The sequence below is a fragment of the Rattus norvegicus genome, chromosome 14, assembly GCF_021556685.1.
Source record: "Rattus norvegicus strain SHRSP/BbbUtx chromosome 14, alternate assembly SHRSP_T2T, whole genome shotgun sequence".
Classification (NCBI taxonomy): Eukaryota; Metazoa; Chordata; class Mammalia; order Rodentia; family Muridae; genus Rattus; species Rattus norvegicus.
Window position 1 is genome coordinate 91,835,724 of NC_141547.1, and position 17,697 is coordinate 91,853,420.

General features: G+C 41.6%; 1 protein-coding gene across 13 annotated transcripts in view; it reads right to left on the reverse strand.

Moving 5' to 3' along the window:
• LOC148001455 (uncharacterized) overlaps positions 1-17,697 on the reverse strand; it is a 60,696-nt gene that overhangs the window by 17,980 nt on the left and 25,019 nt on the right. For 3 of the 13 annotated variants that reach the window (XM_087584588.1, XM_087584589.1, XM_087584590.1), the window contains 2 exons: positions 13,748-13,889; positions 864-4,485 (listed from right to left, as the gene is read on the reverse strand). In XM_087584588.1, coding sequence (XP_087440714.1) covers positions 4,445-4,485; positions 13,748-13,889 — 183 coding nt within the window. In that variant the 3' untranslated portion in view covers positions 864-4,444. Of the gene's footprint in view, positions 1-517; positions 5,203-8,066; positions 8,183-10,284; positions 10,475-13,747; positions 13,890-14,361; positions 14,411-16,134; positions 17,275-17,697 lie in introns of those variants that run through there. The other 10 variants (XM_087584582.1, XM_087584583.1, XR_015637143.1 and 7 more) reach the window with 9 other exon arrangements.

Genomic DNA, 17,697 nt, shown 5'->3' on the forward strand with positions numbered 1-17,697 from the left:
GGCTGGTCATGAGCATGTGGAGGGAAGTGGGGAGGGGTAGAGAGAAGGGACAGGGAAGAGGGGAAGAGAAGAGAACAAAGAGAGAGCAAGAGGGAGAAGAGGGGGCAAGTGGGCCCCTTTTATAGTGTCAGGCACAGCTGGCTGTCGCCGAGCAACTGTGGGGGTGGAGCTTAGACAGAGTACCAACATGCTTGTTCTTCATTTTCAATGATGGTATGTAGTTCTGGAAGGCCGAAGATGATGAGTTACAGCTCATGGCTGGTAAGTTCTATGCAGATTGCCCTCTTATAGTCCACAATCTTGGACCAATGACAATCCAGTGATTTGGAGCTTGACATGTTAAGCTAGAACCTAGTATATCTCTGAACATATGTAAGATAAGGAAGGGTTTTTTAAAATGTTCATATGCCTATGTAAATTTTATTATATTAAAATCCATATACTATATATTAATGTTAATGTATATTAATCTAAAAGGGAAAACTTGAAGCTCATAATAAATATAGTCCCAAATTTATGACACCTTTTTTTTCAACTTTATTGGAATATAACCTCAAGGTAAATAAAAGAATATACATTTAAATATGAGTCCAGAAGTTTTCATATCTATTTCATATCATAGATAAGACTCAAACATGTTGTATCCTAATGTTCCCACGTTGTACACTGGGCTACACTCCATTCAAACCCCATGCACGTGGGGTGACACAATTTGTTCTTCCACTCACCAAGAAAAGCTAATAGCTGCCAGTCTCTAGTGACCAAACCAGCTCAGTCAGCCAACAGGTTCTCCAGGGTAGGAGTGAGGATTGAAAAGAAAAAAGACAATTAGACAATATTATAACATGACTCCAACCAGTTCTCCAATCTGCTTTTATACCACTTTAATTATGTGCAGAATAGTAAGATCAGTTCTGAGTAAAGGAACAAGGCAATAAGCAAAATCCTGTAAACACCTTTCTGGGGGCTAATCAGGATGACCAAGACAAAAGGACTGCCACACATGTTTCTGCTGAGCCTGCTCTCAGCTTTGCATTAACTCAAATGTAAATGTTCTTAATCAGGGCCCAATTCCTGAGTCCAGGCCCAAAGCCAGATTTCTGCCCTGGGTTTACTTTTTTGTCTTGATAATGTTAAATCCCTGCCAAGTGTCTAGAAGCAAGTAGCCCCAAAAGGCTCTCTATACACAGGCACTAGGAGAGAAAGTGAGAATATTTATGGGCATGGTGGATACCTTGTAAGTGTTATCAGTCCTTCAACATTACAATATCCTTGAACCTGCTCATAATTTACCTTTCTCTGACTCTCCACAAAAGAACAACTGGAGGGATAAGTTTTTGTATTTCATTGGTGCTGAAGTTTGGATGGGTGTCCCTCAAAGCCCATGCACTGAAAGCTCAGTTGACAGTATATATCACTATTGTCCGAGAGAACCCTCATCCCTTTTTCTTCTCCTTTTGCTTTCCACCCACAACAAGCAAAGATTTGCTCCCCTCTCCATTACCACCATGTTGTCCCTGTCTTCCTACAGGACAACAAAAATGAACCCAAAGAAACACCTCCTTTCAAGGTATTTATCTCTGTTATTTTGTTATGTTAATGGAAGTTAGAATAGCTGACTAATACAATTACTTTCAGTATAACTTAGAGTCACTTTTGTTCAGAGCCAAAGAACTTTGGGTCTGGGGTGAGAGGTGAGCATTGAGTGACAGGATATATTTGTCTAAATTAGCTCAGCAACATTACTAGAAAGATTATGTAAGCCACGTGCTTGTTTTAAAGGCAATGGCACAAAGAATCATCTTCATGTCTAATAGAATGAAGACAGAGTAGCCATGGAAATAGATCCTTCTTTTCTTCTCTTTGAAGATATCTGTAAAGAAGTGAGATCTTTACCTTGGAAGAAGTTCTCTTCTTCCTGTTCCCATGTAAGGCTATATGCTCCCATCTATTTTGACCGAATATTAGAACCACAGAGACATTAATGACACTGTTCATGGGTATCTTTTACTGGGCACCAGTGCCACCAGAATTGTTAATCAGATTTCTGTTATTATAAAAAAATCGAAGACAGTTAATTTATAAAGGAGGGTTTATTCTGATGTAGAGTGGGGAATTTGTAGCTTATGACCTATCGGCTTTGCTGCTTTGGACTTGTAACAATGCAGATCAAGAAAATGCTTATTCTTTTCAGGATGCAAAAAAGAGAGATGAAGGGACTGGATCCTTATTCTCATTTTCAAGGAACACATACAATGATCTAAGACCCTAGAGATCATCTCTTAGAGATCCTATCACCACTAATAGCTCCAAAATGAGACAAAGCTTTTAATGTACCAGATTTTGGAAAGTATCTAGATATAAACTACAGCACTCTGAAGCCATCTTGCCCTTTTAATACTGCTTTTCCACATTGTAGAGAAGATTATTGTATAAGCACACAAACTTTCTTCACCAAATGTTCATGTTCATGATTTCCTTGAAAATGACACACAGGGTGAGTGATCCATGGATATATCTTAAGAATGCAACATTGAAAATGAATCTTTTATATGTATCCTGAGAAAAACTGAAAAATAGTTAGGTACACATACTTGAAACCTTTAAGTAACTTTTAAATTAAGTACCTAAAGAATCTGGCCAAAATCCCAGAAAAATTCATCATTATGTCTGCTTTGTTTCCAGTTGTGCTATCTGGTTGGATTTTTTATTTTTTTATTTTTATTTTTGTATTGATATTAAGTTGCTCTCATGAGAAGCTTCTTTGATAAAGGGTAGTAGCTACTTTGGGTAGCTTGTCTTAGAGTGTAAAAATGAGATTTTAAAATGTATTAGAATTATGCTGCTCTTGAGGAGTAGATTCTCCTCAATGATTTATAATATTCATGACTTCCTGAACCCAGGCAGTTGGCTAGATTTCTAATACCAGACATGGTTTACTTTCTATCGAGTGGGCTTTATGTTTAATTAGATAGCTGATGCTTATCACTGATATGTAAGCGCCATTTACTGCACTTTTATGAATATTTTGCTATACTTGTCATTGCTGTGGTTCATGGGTGTCATAGCTGGATATTTTCTGGTACCATTCAAACTAGTCGCAGGTAGCAGGCTTTCAGGTTAGATGCAGCTAAAATAATACAAGTTCTGTGTCATTAGTATCTGGTGTCTACAGCAATATGGAAATATCTTCAACCTGTGAGAGTCAACCAAGGACAACAGCCATAGTCTATATTGTTTTGGTAGTTACATGGGCTACCCTGACCAACAATTCTAAAGGATATTCCTCAAGCCTGGTACTTGTCAATCTATAATTCTTGGGGGAAAGCATTGACAGATCTAATGATTGTGTGTGTGTGTGTGTGTGTGTGTGTGTGTGTGTGTATGTGTGTGTGTGTGTGTGTATTGTCTGTGTGTGTGTGTGTGTGTGTAACTTAAGATTCATTCCTGGATATTTACATCAAGGACTCTAATTTAACATACTTTGATGGAGATAGTTGCAAAGTTTTGCATCTCTAGTTTTGAGGAACCATCACGCTAATTTCAGTAATTGGCACTAGCCTATCTTCTCAGCAACTACACCCTTATCGCTACATCTTTTGCTACAACTTGCTGGCACTTGTTTTCTAAACAACCATTTCAACCAGATAAGTTGCAATCTCAGTGTAATTTTGCTTTGCGTTTCTCATGTAGCTAAAGACATTGAACTTAACTTCATCTTTTGTTAAGAAAATAATCACCAATAACAAAAGTCTCATAGTTGTCTGATCATTACTTGGCCATTGAAGGTCACATGACCCTGCTTTGCAGCTTTAGAGCAACCTTTTGTACACAGTCATTCTGATCTGACATACAGCTACTGTTGCTCACATAACATTCACTTCAGGATTAGCTCCTTCTCCCCATTGATTCTGGACCCTTAAACGTGAAACTTTCTATTATTGATTGTCCCAGTTTGGTTTCTATTTCTGTGGGAAAAAAAACAACAAACAAAAAACAAACAAACAAAACTTCAAAAACATGACCAAAAGCAACTTGAGGAGAAAGGATATTTCATCTTCATCTTCAGGTAACAACAATCACTGGGGAATATCAGGACAGGAGCTCAAGCAGAGTAGATAATTGAAGGCAGAAAATGAAGCGGAGGCCATGGGAGAATGCTGCTTACTGGCTTCCTTTCCATCAATTGCTCAGTATGATTTCTTACAGACTTTAGGATCACTTTACCAGGGATAGGACTAACGCCAGTGGGCTGGACCCTTCCATATCAATCAGCCATTAAGAAAATGTTCCACATGCCTGCTTTCAGGCTAATTTAATACAGACATTCTCTTAACTGAGTTTCTTCTTGTCCGGTAACTTCAGATAGCATGAAGCTAACAGCAATAACAACGCAATGAAAAACAGAACCTAACCAGTACTGTGGCTCTTGGTCATATCTTCTTCAGGATTCTGTTTCTTTTGCAGATAGAGCTGTTTGTGTGTCTGGAAAACAATGAACGACAAGTAATGGTAACATCTAATACAATGTTCCCCAGTGTATTTCTGCCAAACTCTAACCTCATCTTTATTAAATAAACATTCATTGTTTTCAACTATCAAACAAGTACAATGATAAATAGATATAGTGGCTTTATGACGAATTTATTCTCCAAGAGAAGTTCATGGTTCACATGACACTCAGACATACACATACAACACAGAGAGGCATTATCACATGTCTCTTCTGCACTGGGAGAGAAGATATGTGTTCAGTGACCCTCAGTTCTAAGATCCACTGGACTATCAGGCTATCAGGTCAGGTACTGTCTCAGTCACCCCAGTGGCTCTACCCTCTCATTGGCACTGCCAGTCTACCGTCAACTTTACACACTGAGTGGATGACAGTTTGACCTTGAATGCATTCAGTTCTTTCCAGATGCCTTAGCCTTATTCTAGTCCTGTCTGATGATCTCTGCTAGGCTAGTTTGCTCAGCTAATAAGGCTATTGTTTTGTTCTTTTCTAAATTCTACCACAGTCACATAGACTTTCGATAAATGTGATTTGACATATCAGAAGGTACACAGGTTTTCAATCATACTTTTCTCTGTAACTTTCCTCCTTATATGACCCTGTAAGTGTATAAATAAGGCTCCTTGGGACAGTTACAGATCATAGAACACAGTCTTAGACAGGAACATCTTCAACTTCATCCTAGAAATCTTAGGAAACATTAAAAGATGAAAATAATGTCAGCTAAATATAAAGAATAGAATACACACTATATATATCTATATATGTATATATATCACATGTGTATGCACATTATTGTTATAAAATATATGACACTTCATTCTCTTATAGTTATTCCTTTTATTATAACATGAATATCATTATTCCCTCAAATAATCCCCAGAAAGTTCTGATACCAAAATAATACCATAAACAGAAATTTTCATTTAAATTGATTTCATGCATGCTAAAATTGAAACTATTCTGTGAAATTACTTTCCAGCTTTCTGTATAAAGTTGGTATAAACTATATTTTGTTTTTGTGTAGATTATATCTCCAAGGTATAGCGTTATGTATATGTAAAACATGCAAAATATCTGGAGAATATCTGAAACCCCAAATACTCCTGGTTCATCAGATTTTAGGTAACCCATATTTAACCTGTATGTTAAAAATCATTGCTCAGTTTCTAAAGATATTCTACCTAAATAGTTTTCTCCTAGATAAGATTGAATCAAAATTTAGTTTTGTGTGCATAGAAAAATTAATTTTATCTGTTAGGGAATAGAAACCACTTTAACATCTTTACTGATACCCTCTAAGGCAACGTGAAGATTATGGTAAGAAACGGAGCATAAAAGAAAATGGGGAGCATAGGACTTCCATGTGATGTGTGCTGCCATGGCAACAGAAAAAAAATTCTGCTAAGATTGCACCAGCTGGGTGCAATCAGAGCCAGAACGTCTAGGGGACAACCAGGAAGACTGAGAATTAACAAAACCATAGGACTGATAGTGCTGGGTCATGAGAAGAAGGAGTGGGTACCAGAGGCACTTACTACTAAGTACAGAAGCATAATGCATGGCAGTCTCTGTCTTAAATTCTTGATTGGGTCGACTTCAGAGGGACCCAAATGTCTGCATTTGTAATAAGGCCTGAGGTCTCTTCTCATGCTATTGGTAATTATCTTTTCCATGAGGTTCCTGTCTCGCATGGACAGAGACTGTTCTATTTTCCACATATTTTCTCTCTGGAAAAATATCTGTTCATAGTCCATGAAATTCATTGTGGTAGACCACAAACATTTGTTCCAAAAATGGGCTTGATATTAATCATAATGCAACGCTATTATTTTAATCATGTTCTATTTCCACATTGTATTACATTTCAGACTCAAAGGAATGCAGACTACAAAGCATATAGCCATGTCTACTCTTGGAAATAAATTTGTTTGAGAACCCAATGCAAAGTACTTACATGAGATATAAAAGGCAGACAAGAAAGTTTAAAAAGTACAAAGTATAACCTTCCCCAGCTTTCCCTGGGCTAAGGCAGAGAGATGAGTGATAGACCCTCATATTGCTTTTCTAAGTCAGGAGAACAGAAGTCTGATGAATAGTTCTGGATACTCAGCCCTTTGAGGTAATCCTCTCTTCAGGACTTCTCGGCCTCCTGCTTCATCTCCTTCTGTGGTCTGTGGCTTGGGGTCTGTCTGAGGCTCTCCTTCACATCTTATAGGGCTCAATTCTTTTCCTCTGTTCTCTGAGCTGCTCATTGGAGCAGAAGTGTCACACACACACATGTACACACACACACACACACACACACACACACACACACACACACACTCATGCACACATGCAAACAAGTGCATGTGCTTGTGCCTGCTATATCTGAAACAGAGGTAGAGGAGTGGTGGTTCATCGTTATACTGTCTGACTGTGAGGAAGGTAGAGCCAATGGCGGGGTCCACTGTGTGAAGTTGTGTCTCTATCATTTATTAATTCTGTACAGGCAGAGACCTAAACATTGCCAGGATCTTGGTTTTGCTATTTCCATGGCCCATCATTAGTCTGATATGTTGTAAGTATTCGTTCCTTCTTACCTGCTTAAGGCAATCTATAATTGTATCTGATTGGCTGTAATATAGATCTGATGCCCAATATCTGGGCAAGAAGTAGAGGGTGGAACTTCTGGACACAGAGAGGGAGAAGAAATAAGATGCAAGGCCATGGAGGTAAAGTGATGGACCAGAGCAGAGCAGAGGGGTAGATCTGCCCATGTGAAAGTATGTAGTACCAGGATTAGTGGGATCAAGAGTATCAGAGCCCAGCCAAGGTTTATGCATAAAACCGCCATTGTTATTATATTATATATATTTATATTACTGTTGGGTCTGAGCTAGTCCTGCTATAAATCAGTGGTAAAAGTCACCTAATTTTCTTTCCTGAGCCATTACGTCTTTTCAGGGCTTCTGTCTTACTGTAGCAAAATGATAGAAAAGCCAATGTCTTTTGAGGATGATGACCTTTGGTGGGAGTCAGTGGGTCAGGTCCAGCTGTATGTTGTGCTACTGATAGTTTTTTTTATTGCTTCCCCATTGGTTTCACAACAGAATCCCCTAAGTAACTTAAAAGACATTAGTGAGGCCTCTATTTCCCTCCTCAGAGATTCTAATGTAATTGTTTGCAGTTGGCATGGTCCTTTTTTTTTTTTAATGGGTTTTAGCTACACAGATGATTCCTACTAGAGCTGAAAGCTTTGACCGATTCTTTAAACCTGGCCTCTGGACCAGCAGCCTATGTAATCACTTGGGAAGTTAATAAATATAAAATACCTGTACCCACCAAAATCAAAATCTCGGATGCAGAGCTATCCTCCCCCCCCCTCCCCGTTTCTCAAAGTCGTCACGTGATTCTGCTGTGGGATTTTGAGAATGACTGCTGTAGACGAATGAAAGGCCTGGTGGAAAGAGAACAACCCGAAGCCCAAGGAGACACACAAGAGCCCTCCAATAAAGAATAACTTATTTAATTAAAATAACTACTCATTTTATGTGTATGGGGGTCTTGCCTGCATGTGCCTGTTTCCGCAGAAGCCAGAGGATGGAAGGTTCCAGATTCCCTGGGACTTGTGGTACAGACTGTTGTGGGCCACCATGCAGGTGCTGGGGATCAAATTTCGGACTTCTGGAAGAGCAGACAACGCTCTTTAGTGCTGAGCCATCTCTCCAATCAGAGGAAAACTTAACTTTTGTTACTAACATTCCCTGTTCGCTTCACATAGAAACGTGGTGTGTGACATTTTCATTGTCTGCAGTGACATTGCCTGAACACCTTTAATGGACAGGTGGTGGAATGAGTGGGCAGGAGAGACACATGGCCCCCTTAGCCACTTGGAAATACCTGTAGAGCAGGGATAATCACAGTTTTGTTGGGCTGCAGGAAACATCCTGTACCTATTCTACATTGCTGCCATTCTCTCTAGGGGAGTTCAAACCCAAAGCCACTCAAAGGTCAGGTTAGGAGTTGAAACCTCTAGAAGAGTTAGGTTGGAAATAGCATAAGAGAAATCCACTGAGTGGGAGAGCATCTTCAAATCGCGGGCCCATTTGTCTGAGATGCTTCCTTGATAATTTGAGTTAAAAATTGAAGATTACTGCGGCTAAGAAACGTATCACGTAGGTGAGGAAAGGGAAGGCAGATATGAGTAGAATGTATGGCATCAGCATGGCAGCTGGGAATCCATCTTTCTCTGTTTCTGTGTGCTTAGGACCTCGTGAGTCACAGGAAACCAGGCACTGATTAACGGAGTCACAGGTAACCAGTGTGTACCTCGAACTCTCAACATGACACATACCAGGCCGCAGAGGCTACAGGCACCTTAGGTTTCCCTTCTAATCCTCTCCCCTAGCTCTCAAGCCAATGCAGCTTCTGATGCTATAGCATACTTTTTGATTAATTCTCTAGAAAAAGGGGAAGCCCTTACTCAGAAAGCAAGCTTTCCAGCAGGGGGAAGAAATTGGGTTCAACCTGGGCATAAATAGAGGCATAATTAACTTGCCCACTGCAGGTCCTACAGTAATCCCCTTACCTAGCTGTGTTTTGAGAAACTGGTCTGAATTAATGTGTGTGGTGCGGCCAGTGTTTTCCCTAAAATGAAGCAGAATGTCAGGGCTTTCTGTCAAATAATAAAACATAGTTTCTGCTTGGCCAGGCAGCTTAGGAAAACTGTTTACTGGACCTTTCAAATGTCAGTAGGCCCTCCCGTGCTTCCTACAGTGTGAGCAAGAATGTGGTAGGAAGCTTTCTGCCTAGGAAGCGGGGCTGTGAGCCACTCAAGGCAGACAGCTCAGCTTCTGCAGTTTTTCTCCACTTCAGACATAGTTCTTTGTGGTGAGCACAGTCTTCTCAGGCCACCGGACAGCTCCACTTGGTAGCAGGTAGGCATTTCTGAGACTAAGGAGAGATGTGAGGCATGCTGGCCGTGGTTTGGGATGAGTATGAAAGAGCTGTGATAGATTTCCAGCAGTTGTTATGGTAGTCGTGGAACCAGGCCGTTCGCTTCCATCATCTCGAACCCTACAGCAGCTTTGACGGGTAAGTGCAGGTGTCTCTCTGTGAGAAACTGGGATCACCGTGTTCTTCATGTATCCAGCTTGCCAAGGCCACTCATTTGCATCAAAGGCTCATCGCTCGGCCGAGGCCACGCATTTGTATTGAAGGCTCATATAGTTCAGTTCATTCTCAGAGACATCTGAAGGCTCCAGCTGACTGAGTTCTCGGAAGCACAGAGGAGGAGGAGACAGACTGCTCATCCTTTATGGCTTCCCTGTGTTGTATACCTGTTTGGATTCCCTCATGTGAACTGGATACTGCTAGTTAGGCCACAGATTCGAATACATGCTTTTAAAACCTGTGTTCAACAAACCAACGCCTTTTGTGAGCTTTAAAGTCCTCGAAGCAACATATAATTGGGTGGCCGTAGACAATATCTTGGAATCTGTACCTAATAGATAGCTGACAGAGTCAACTGTCACTGAGGATGGCAAAGAGGGCATACTCTTGACAATGCCTACCTCAGGAAGATGCAGCGCACATACATTTCTTCATGAATCGCCTACCTCATCTCATTTAGAACTTAGGACAAGTAAGATGTAATTTGTACCAGAGAAGGTGCAGTGAAAAGCTAGTTTCTTTCTATCCCAGCCTTCATTCTAACCCAGGGGCTCTGTTTACTTTAAGTTTTCAGTTTATTCAGAGCCATAGCGGGAAGATAATATCATTCTTACCTTCCTGTGCCTTTCTAGTACAGGAATCCTATGGAGCCTGTAGTTCTTAGTGAATCCAGACTATTCCTCATGGCAGACAACAGGGTGTGGCACTCAGAACATACTGTGAGAACTGACTTGGTACCTGTATCAAGGCTTCTTGCAAATGGATCACAGATAGCCAGGAATCTCTGACAGGTTTTTCACAACCCTGAAAATCAGAGTGTACTTTCCAATCACAGTCATGATGTTTGTTCCTTTATTCCTTCTGTCCAGGGCAGCTATTGGAGCATGGACCCATTATACAACGAGGGCTTGGGGCATTGTCCTTACATGACTGATGGCCACAAATCTATGGAGGGCTGTGCCTTGTGATGGGGCCTGGTTCCCCGGGTGTCAGGTGAAATGCCTACCGTCCCTTTCAGGGTCACTGGAGTTTCAAACCTTTGCTCAACCAGGAACCAGCATGCCTTTCACGGTCGGTCACTCAAACTGTACTTCCCCACCCCTGAAGATGTGTCCCTGGGCTGCCCTATGGTCTGACACCTGCCCCTGCGAAGTGCAGTTAAACTTCCCATGCCCTGCTTCCTTGAGCGGCCGAGCCCTGCGGCGGATAAGAAGTAGGACCCCACCTAACCCTACAGTTGGGGCTAAAGGGCAGACATGAGTTTGAAAGTCCACTGCTTATTTCCATGACTATTTTTAATTTTGGACCATGTGACACCAATGCAAAAGGAAAGTGAGAACATTCTAATTTTCTGTTAACTTGGTGGTTAGCTGGATGTTGCAAAGTAGGAGGTAGGGGAGGCAGAGGCCTGGGAGGAATTGGTGCTAGAGCCATAAAATGTAGCTTGCGTTGTAAAGTCGCCACTGTCTCTCTGAGGCTACAGGTATAATTGAGAATAATCATGTCCCGAATTAGCTTGGAAAATTTGAACACTGTTTTAAAACAGTGAATCTGGTATACTTAAGAGATTTTAAAGAGCCTGATTTGCACATAAAGATTTCCCAGAAATCTTTTAAGACAGTTCATTGCAACTATTCTCATAAGATATTAGTGATAGGAGGAAATGACATAGATTTGGAATAACTCAGAAGTCGAATGAAAGATTCAGTATGAATTAAGCACAGTGTAGAATCAGTTGATAGACACAGGGTTGTTTTTGAAAAAGCATTGAAATAGAACTGTGGATTTTTTTTTCTTTACAAAATAGTTTTTATCTTTCATTCTAGCAGAGTTCTAGTTCTTTCTAGCAGAGCAAACTACTTTTTATTCTCTTTCTACTGGATACGTCCAAAGTCCACTTAGCACTTGTAATGGAAATCAATCAATCAGATGGCGGACTATGCAAACAGTGCTTTCTTAAAGTGGCTAAGGCAGTAAGTGGGAGTCATATATTCTTCCAAAAACTTTCCTTTCACTCCTTAAGACAAAGAACTGATGTAGTAGGCTTGAGACCCAGAAATGTCCTCTGAGGTTGGGTCATGAGAGGGTCTGGGTTTCACCTGGTTTGTATTATTCTTGCTTTCTCTGTCTTTCTCTCCATCTTGTGTCAGTTCCCCTCCCCCACTCTGTATGTGTGCTTGCACATGTGCCCATGCACACGTGGGATTTCCCTCTCTTTTGATGTTTTTTACGAAAGTCTACTTCTGATTCTCTGGTTCTCTTTGACTATTCAACCTGGGAAGCCCTGTTGTGATTTATTTGAGGAGCTTCAGGCCACAGGAGAGATCATGGATAGGTGTTTCTAGCAACAGCCTTGGCTGACTTGATTAGCAACAGTCATAATAACCGCTGGGATATGGATGAGGAGATGGTCCATTGGACCCTTCAGCCATCCTAGGGTCACCACATGGATCAGCAAAGCTCAGGATGCTGATTCCTAGACAAAACCAATGTTGCTGATTTGACTGAGCCACCGAAAACTGGCTGCAATCTGTAGGATAGGGGATGGAGCGGGCCTAGGGCATAGTAGTAGGATCTAGAGAGGCACTGTTCAACCGCCTTTCTACTTCTGGAGCACTGGGGAAACCACAAACCCCTGTTGTGCACAGGGGGTGGGAGCAGTTCCACTGATGTATGGTGAGTGTCTCTGGGTTTAAGGCAGCTAAGTGGCTTCATTCATCATATAAAGTATTCAGTGCCCATACTTTATAGAAGGCCTCAATTGCAGCACTTTTAAGCACTGCAGAAGAATATAAAGCCATAGATAATTTTAATTGTCTTTGTTTACTTGCAGTAAGTCAGGCTATAGAGTATGATCCCTAGCCCTTAATCATCCTCAAGCACTTACACAGTATGCACTCCAAGAACACTTTCTAGACCAGCTAAGGCTTCCTAGTCTTCCCTCTCAGGCTTCCCTCTCTCCTGTCCTATGTAATGACTTGCATTTTGCACACACGTTTTTTTTTTACTTTTCATGGTAGTTCAGAATATTAAGAGTAGGAGTCTACTCCTGGCCACTCTCCAGGTCACTACTGCCAGGTTGGTGCTTCTCACAGAACAAGCAGGCTTGAAAGAAACAAAGCAGGGTCTTGTCACCTGAGAGCCTGTCTTTAGGGAGTTTCGCCTGTAGGTGGCAGTGCGGCCCTGTCCTGCTCCTGGCTGGTAACTCCAGCTTGGACCCAAACAGGGATCAGATACATTTTCCTCCCTGAAATCTTTATGGTTTTCCCACCTTCCCAGAGTCAGGGCTGATTCTGATCTCTCGGGATTAGAGCTCTTCCAGACACAACAGGGGTTCTGGGTGCGAGAGAAGTAGGCACAGCCTGTATGAGCAAGAGCAGAAAAAAGAATTGTGCTTCTAGTATTTGATGGTGATGCGGAATGGGATGCAGAATAAGAGAGATGAACATGGGTTGGGATGGTCGAGGGGCTGTTACTTTCCCAGTCTGTGCTTCAGCAAGGAAAAGAAACAAAAGCCAGGATGGAGTCAGTGTACCCAAGCTCACTCTCAACTGCCTGGCTCCGCTTTCAGAATACGGAAAGCTTAGTCAGTAGTCGGCACAGTAGATCCAACTTTAACAATTACAGCCCAACAAAGGAACCAGACAGGGAGATCAGAAGGTCCAGCTAGGGGAATGCAAACCATCTTCTGTAGCATGATGGTGACTCCAAGGAATCAGGGACCACATCGGCCTCCTCCTCTCAGGGGGAGCGTCCCTCTGTTCCGGGATAGGGGTGGGGTTTGGGTAAGTGTTCTAAGGGATTGACAGTTCACTTCAATATCTAGCTAGTCTTTGTGTACACAGACTTTGCTCTTGACAGTGTACTTCTTTTCTGGGCAATAACTTTCCCATAAGGACTTTGAAAACCAAACATAATCTTGACCTAGTGAGAACTACACTTACCTAGACTTTAAAGGCACAGTATTTTTCTTGAAATTGGGCAGGGCAAGGGAAAGAACAGATGGATGACTGAATTGAAACACGAGGAACCTGAAAACGTTCATGATGTGTGGTTTAACAGAAGGCTCCTACTGACCTCGTGTGGGATCCCGGCATGCAGACGATTCATGCGACATTTTCCTAACATTTGCACACACGGTTATGTTGTAGCGTTTGTTCCCAGATGCGGTCTTCTCTTTGAGATTACCACCTGTAGCGAAGGTGTCCTTCCGTTCTGCCTTTAGAAAGGTTACCAGAAAGCGGAAAGCAACTGTTAGACAAGAAGAGCAACCAATGTAAACTCCTACTTAAGAAAAAGTAAATATTCCAGGAACCTCTTGCGCACGTATGTTTGCCGAGGACAACCGGGGAGTGGTCAGTTCTCGGTGGCTGAAAGGTCTGGGTGGTTTCTGTGATCTCTGAAATGGTTAAGTTGAGCATGTTATAGCCAGCCCTGCCTAGGCATCTTTGAGTCATACTAAGTCCTTGTGGGAGGCTATTACCAAGTGCTAATGCATCTGTCCTGACATCAACTCCCACAGCATGAGCTGACAAATGGCCACATCACCTTCTCTTTCCCTCCCTCTCACCAAAGGCTGCTAAGAAGTACGAGGCTCGCCGCCTGCTGCTTGTTATTTTCTTTGTCTATCTCTGTAGCTAACCATTTATTTTCTTTTCTTAGACCTTTTGGATTTTTTTCAGAGCACACACCTCTCTGATGTCCGGAGAGATTGTAAGTCAGTGATTTCTGCCTTGGCACCGTTAGGCTCTCAGTGTGTTAGCTACAGTTGCTAGGCTGACTCCAGCCTTGTGTCACAAAGAACTCTGTGAAAGTCTCAGTAAACACCATTAAGTCCCAAATGGATGATGACAGTGAAATAGGCTTTAAGTTGGAATGATGGGGTGATGTATTCATTGTGCTGAGTGAGAACCAGGACAAAGAACTGGACACAGGTTATGGAGCATGGGCAATTGGTATTATGCAAACACTGCATGATGTAGGAAATGGCTTCGGCCTTCTTCTAAGAGGCTTATCAGGGTGGTGGGGTTTGGTGCCATCATGTAGAGGCAGGAGGACAGCCGCCTGTGGTACAGTGGTCTTGGACTCTGCCTTCTTCCAATTTTCTTCGTACAGTCTTGTATTTGGAGTACAGAATACCCATAGAATTCAGAGGAAAGTTTGGGGGACAAGAGGCAATGTTGGAGATGTCCAAGTTTGTCCACTGGAGCAATAATTCTAGGAACACTAGGCTGGAGGAGATTCACAGGCCTGTGTTATCTTCCTCAGTGTGGGATGTGTAGAGCTATTTTAAAAACTCATTAAGTATTGATAATTTAAAAAGTATTTCAGTCGGGTATAGAAGGAAAGCTTTCTAATATTTTCTTTGGATGGACTTGGTGGACATTGTAGAATGGTCAGAGGACTATATACAAAGAACAATCCAGAATGCATGGGACTGACTGATAGGAAAGAGCTCAATCAAGCCTTGGTAATTAAAAGAAAATGAATTACTGATTGAGATAATTAGCATTAATTGTCACCTTGTCAGAATCTATAATCACTGGGGAAATGGGCTTCTGGGTATGTCTGCAGAGGGATTATTTTGATCCATTGGTTTGGGAAGGCCAATATTGACAGTGGGTAGAACTATTCTGTAGACCTGGGGTCCTTAACTATTTAGATGAATGGGGGGAGCAAGGTGAGCAATGATGTGCATTATTCCTTTGTTTCTTATAGTGCACATGATGTGACCACTCTTTTGATTTTCCTGTATTAGTGTACTATACCTAAAACTGTGAGCTGAAGTCTTCCTTTAAGGAACTTTTGTCAAAGAACTTTATCCTAAAAGGAAAGGAAACACATCATTTATCTTTTCACTTATAACTGTGTAACTGGACCTGTCACATGCCGTCTGTAACCTTGTTTGCACGATGGACTGTCCTTGTGTGTAAGATGGGGTTGGTTATGAGAACACTGTTGGATCTTGGGGAAATTCCCACACCCTCACCCCAGAGTTGGAGATGTATTTCTGAGGGATAGGCACGTGCATGTTAAAATGATCCTTCTGGCCCTAATATCTAAGACTAAGGCATCTTCAGCATTGATTATCAACATGACTTTCTGCTATATGATTTCCGATTGACAGTGAGGTAGAAATACAGTGGTATGCTGCATATGATATTTTAGTTGAACTAGTTTGCCCTTATTTATTGGATATTTTATGTAATTATATTTTAAATGTTGTCCCCTATCCTGGTTTCCCCCTTTCCCATCTCCCTTCCCCCTGCTTCTATAAGGATGCTCCCCTCTCACTCACCCATTCCCACCTCAGCACCCTGGCATTTCCCTACACTGGGGAAACAAGATTTCACAGGACCCAGGACTTCTACTCCTATTGGTGCCAGACAATGCCATCTTCTACTAGATATGAAGCTGGAACCATGGGTCTTCCCATGTGTACTCATTGGTTGGTGGTTTAGTACCTGGGAGTTCTTGGGGGTCTGTTGTTCTTCCCATGGGGTTGCAAACATCTTCAGCTCCTTCAATTCTCTTTCTAACTCTTCCCTAGGAGGAGCTCAGTCTGTGCTCAGTCTGATGCTTAACTGCAACCATCCTCATCTGTATCAGTAGGGCTCTGGCAGAGACTCTCAGAAGACATCCGTATCAGGCTCCTTTCAGCAAGCACTTCTTGGCATCAGCAATCATGACTGGGTTTGGTGGCTGCATATGGGAAGAATCCCCAGGTGGGGAAGTCTGGGTGACCACTCCTTCAGTCTCTGCTCCACTCATTGTCCCTGTATTTCCTCTTGTGAGTATTTTGTTTCCCCTTCTAAGAAGAACTGATGTATCCACATTTCAGTCTTCCTTCTTCTTGAGCTTCACGTGGTGTGTAATTGTATCTTGAATATTCCAAGCTTTTGGGCTAATTTCCACTTATAAGTGAATACATACCATGTGTGTTCTTTTCTGACTGGGTTACCTAATTCAGGAAGATATTTTCTAGTTCCATCTATTTGCCTAAGAACTTCATAAAGTCACTGTTTTTAATAGCTGAGTAGTAGTCCACTGTGTAAATGTATCACATTTTCTGTATCCATTCCTCTGTTGAAGGGTGTCTAGATTGTTTCCAGTTTTTGATTATTATAAATGAGGCTGTTATGAACATAGTAGAGCATGTTTCCTTGTTATATGTTGGAGCACCTTTTGGGTATATGCCCAGGAGTGGTATAGCTGGATCCTCAGGCAGTTCAATATCCAATTTTCTGAGGAACCTCCAGACTGATTTCCAGAATGGTTGTACCAGTCTGCAATCCCACCAACAATGGAGGAGTGTTCCTCTTTCTCCACATCCTCGCTAGCATCTGCTGTTGCCTGAGTTTTTGATCTTAGCCATACTGACTGGTGTGAGGTAGAAACTCAGGGTTGTTTTGGTTTGCATTTTCTTTGATGACTAAGGATGTTGAACATTTCTTTAGGTGCTTCTTAACTATTCAATATTCTTCAGTTGAAAATTTGTTATTTAGCTCTGTACCCCATTTTTAAATAGGATTACTTGGTTCTCTGGAGTCTACCTTCTTGAGTTCTTTGTATATATGGAGGTTCTTGATCCACTTGGACTTGAGCTTTGTACAAGGAGATAAGAATGGATCAGTTTGCATTCTTCTACATGCTGTCTGCCAGTTGAACCAGCACCATTTTGTTGACAATGCTGTGTCTCTATCATCTTGCTTACATATTTATAGGCTAGTCACACAGCTTTGTGTATGTATACTTTATTAGATTTTTACAAAGAGGAAGTTACCTAACAATGCATTCCTAGAACCTGTCCCCAAACTTCAGTGATACATGACAGTAATAGTTAAATATTTCATATTACCTTGTCTATATGGTCGAGAATGCCCTAATATCAGAATATGTGGAGTTTCCTTTCAACTCCATTTTTTTCTTGCCACCCAGTTAAAACCTTTGCTGCTGAGGTCCTTCCCTCGTGACACAGTGTTCAGAATTATGCAACTACTGATATTAAAAAAAAAAACAGTCTCAGG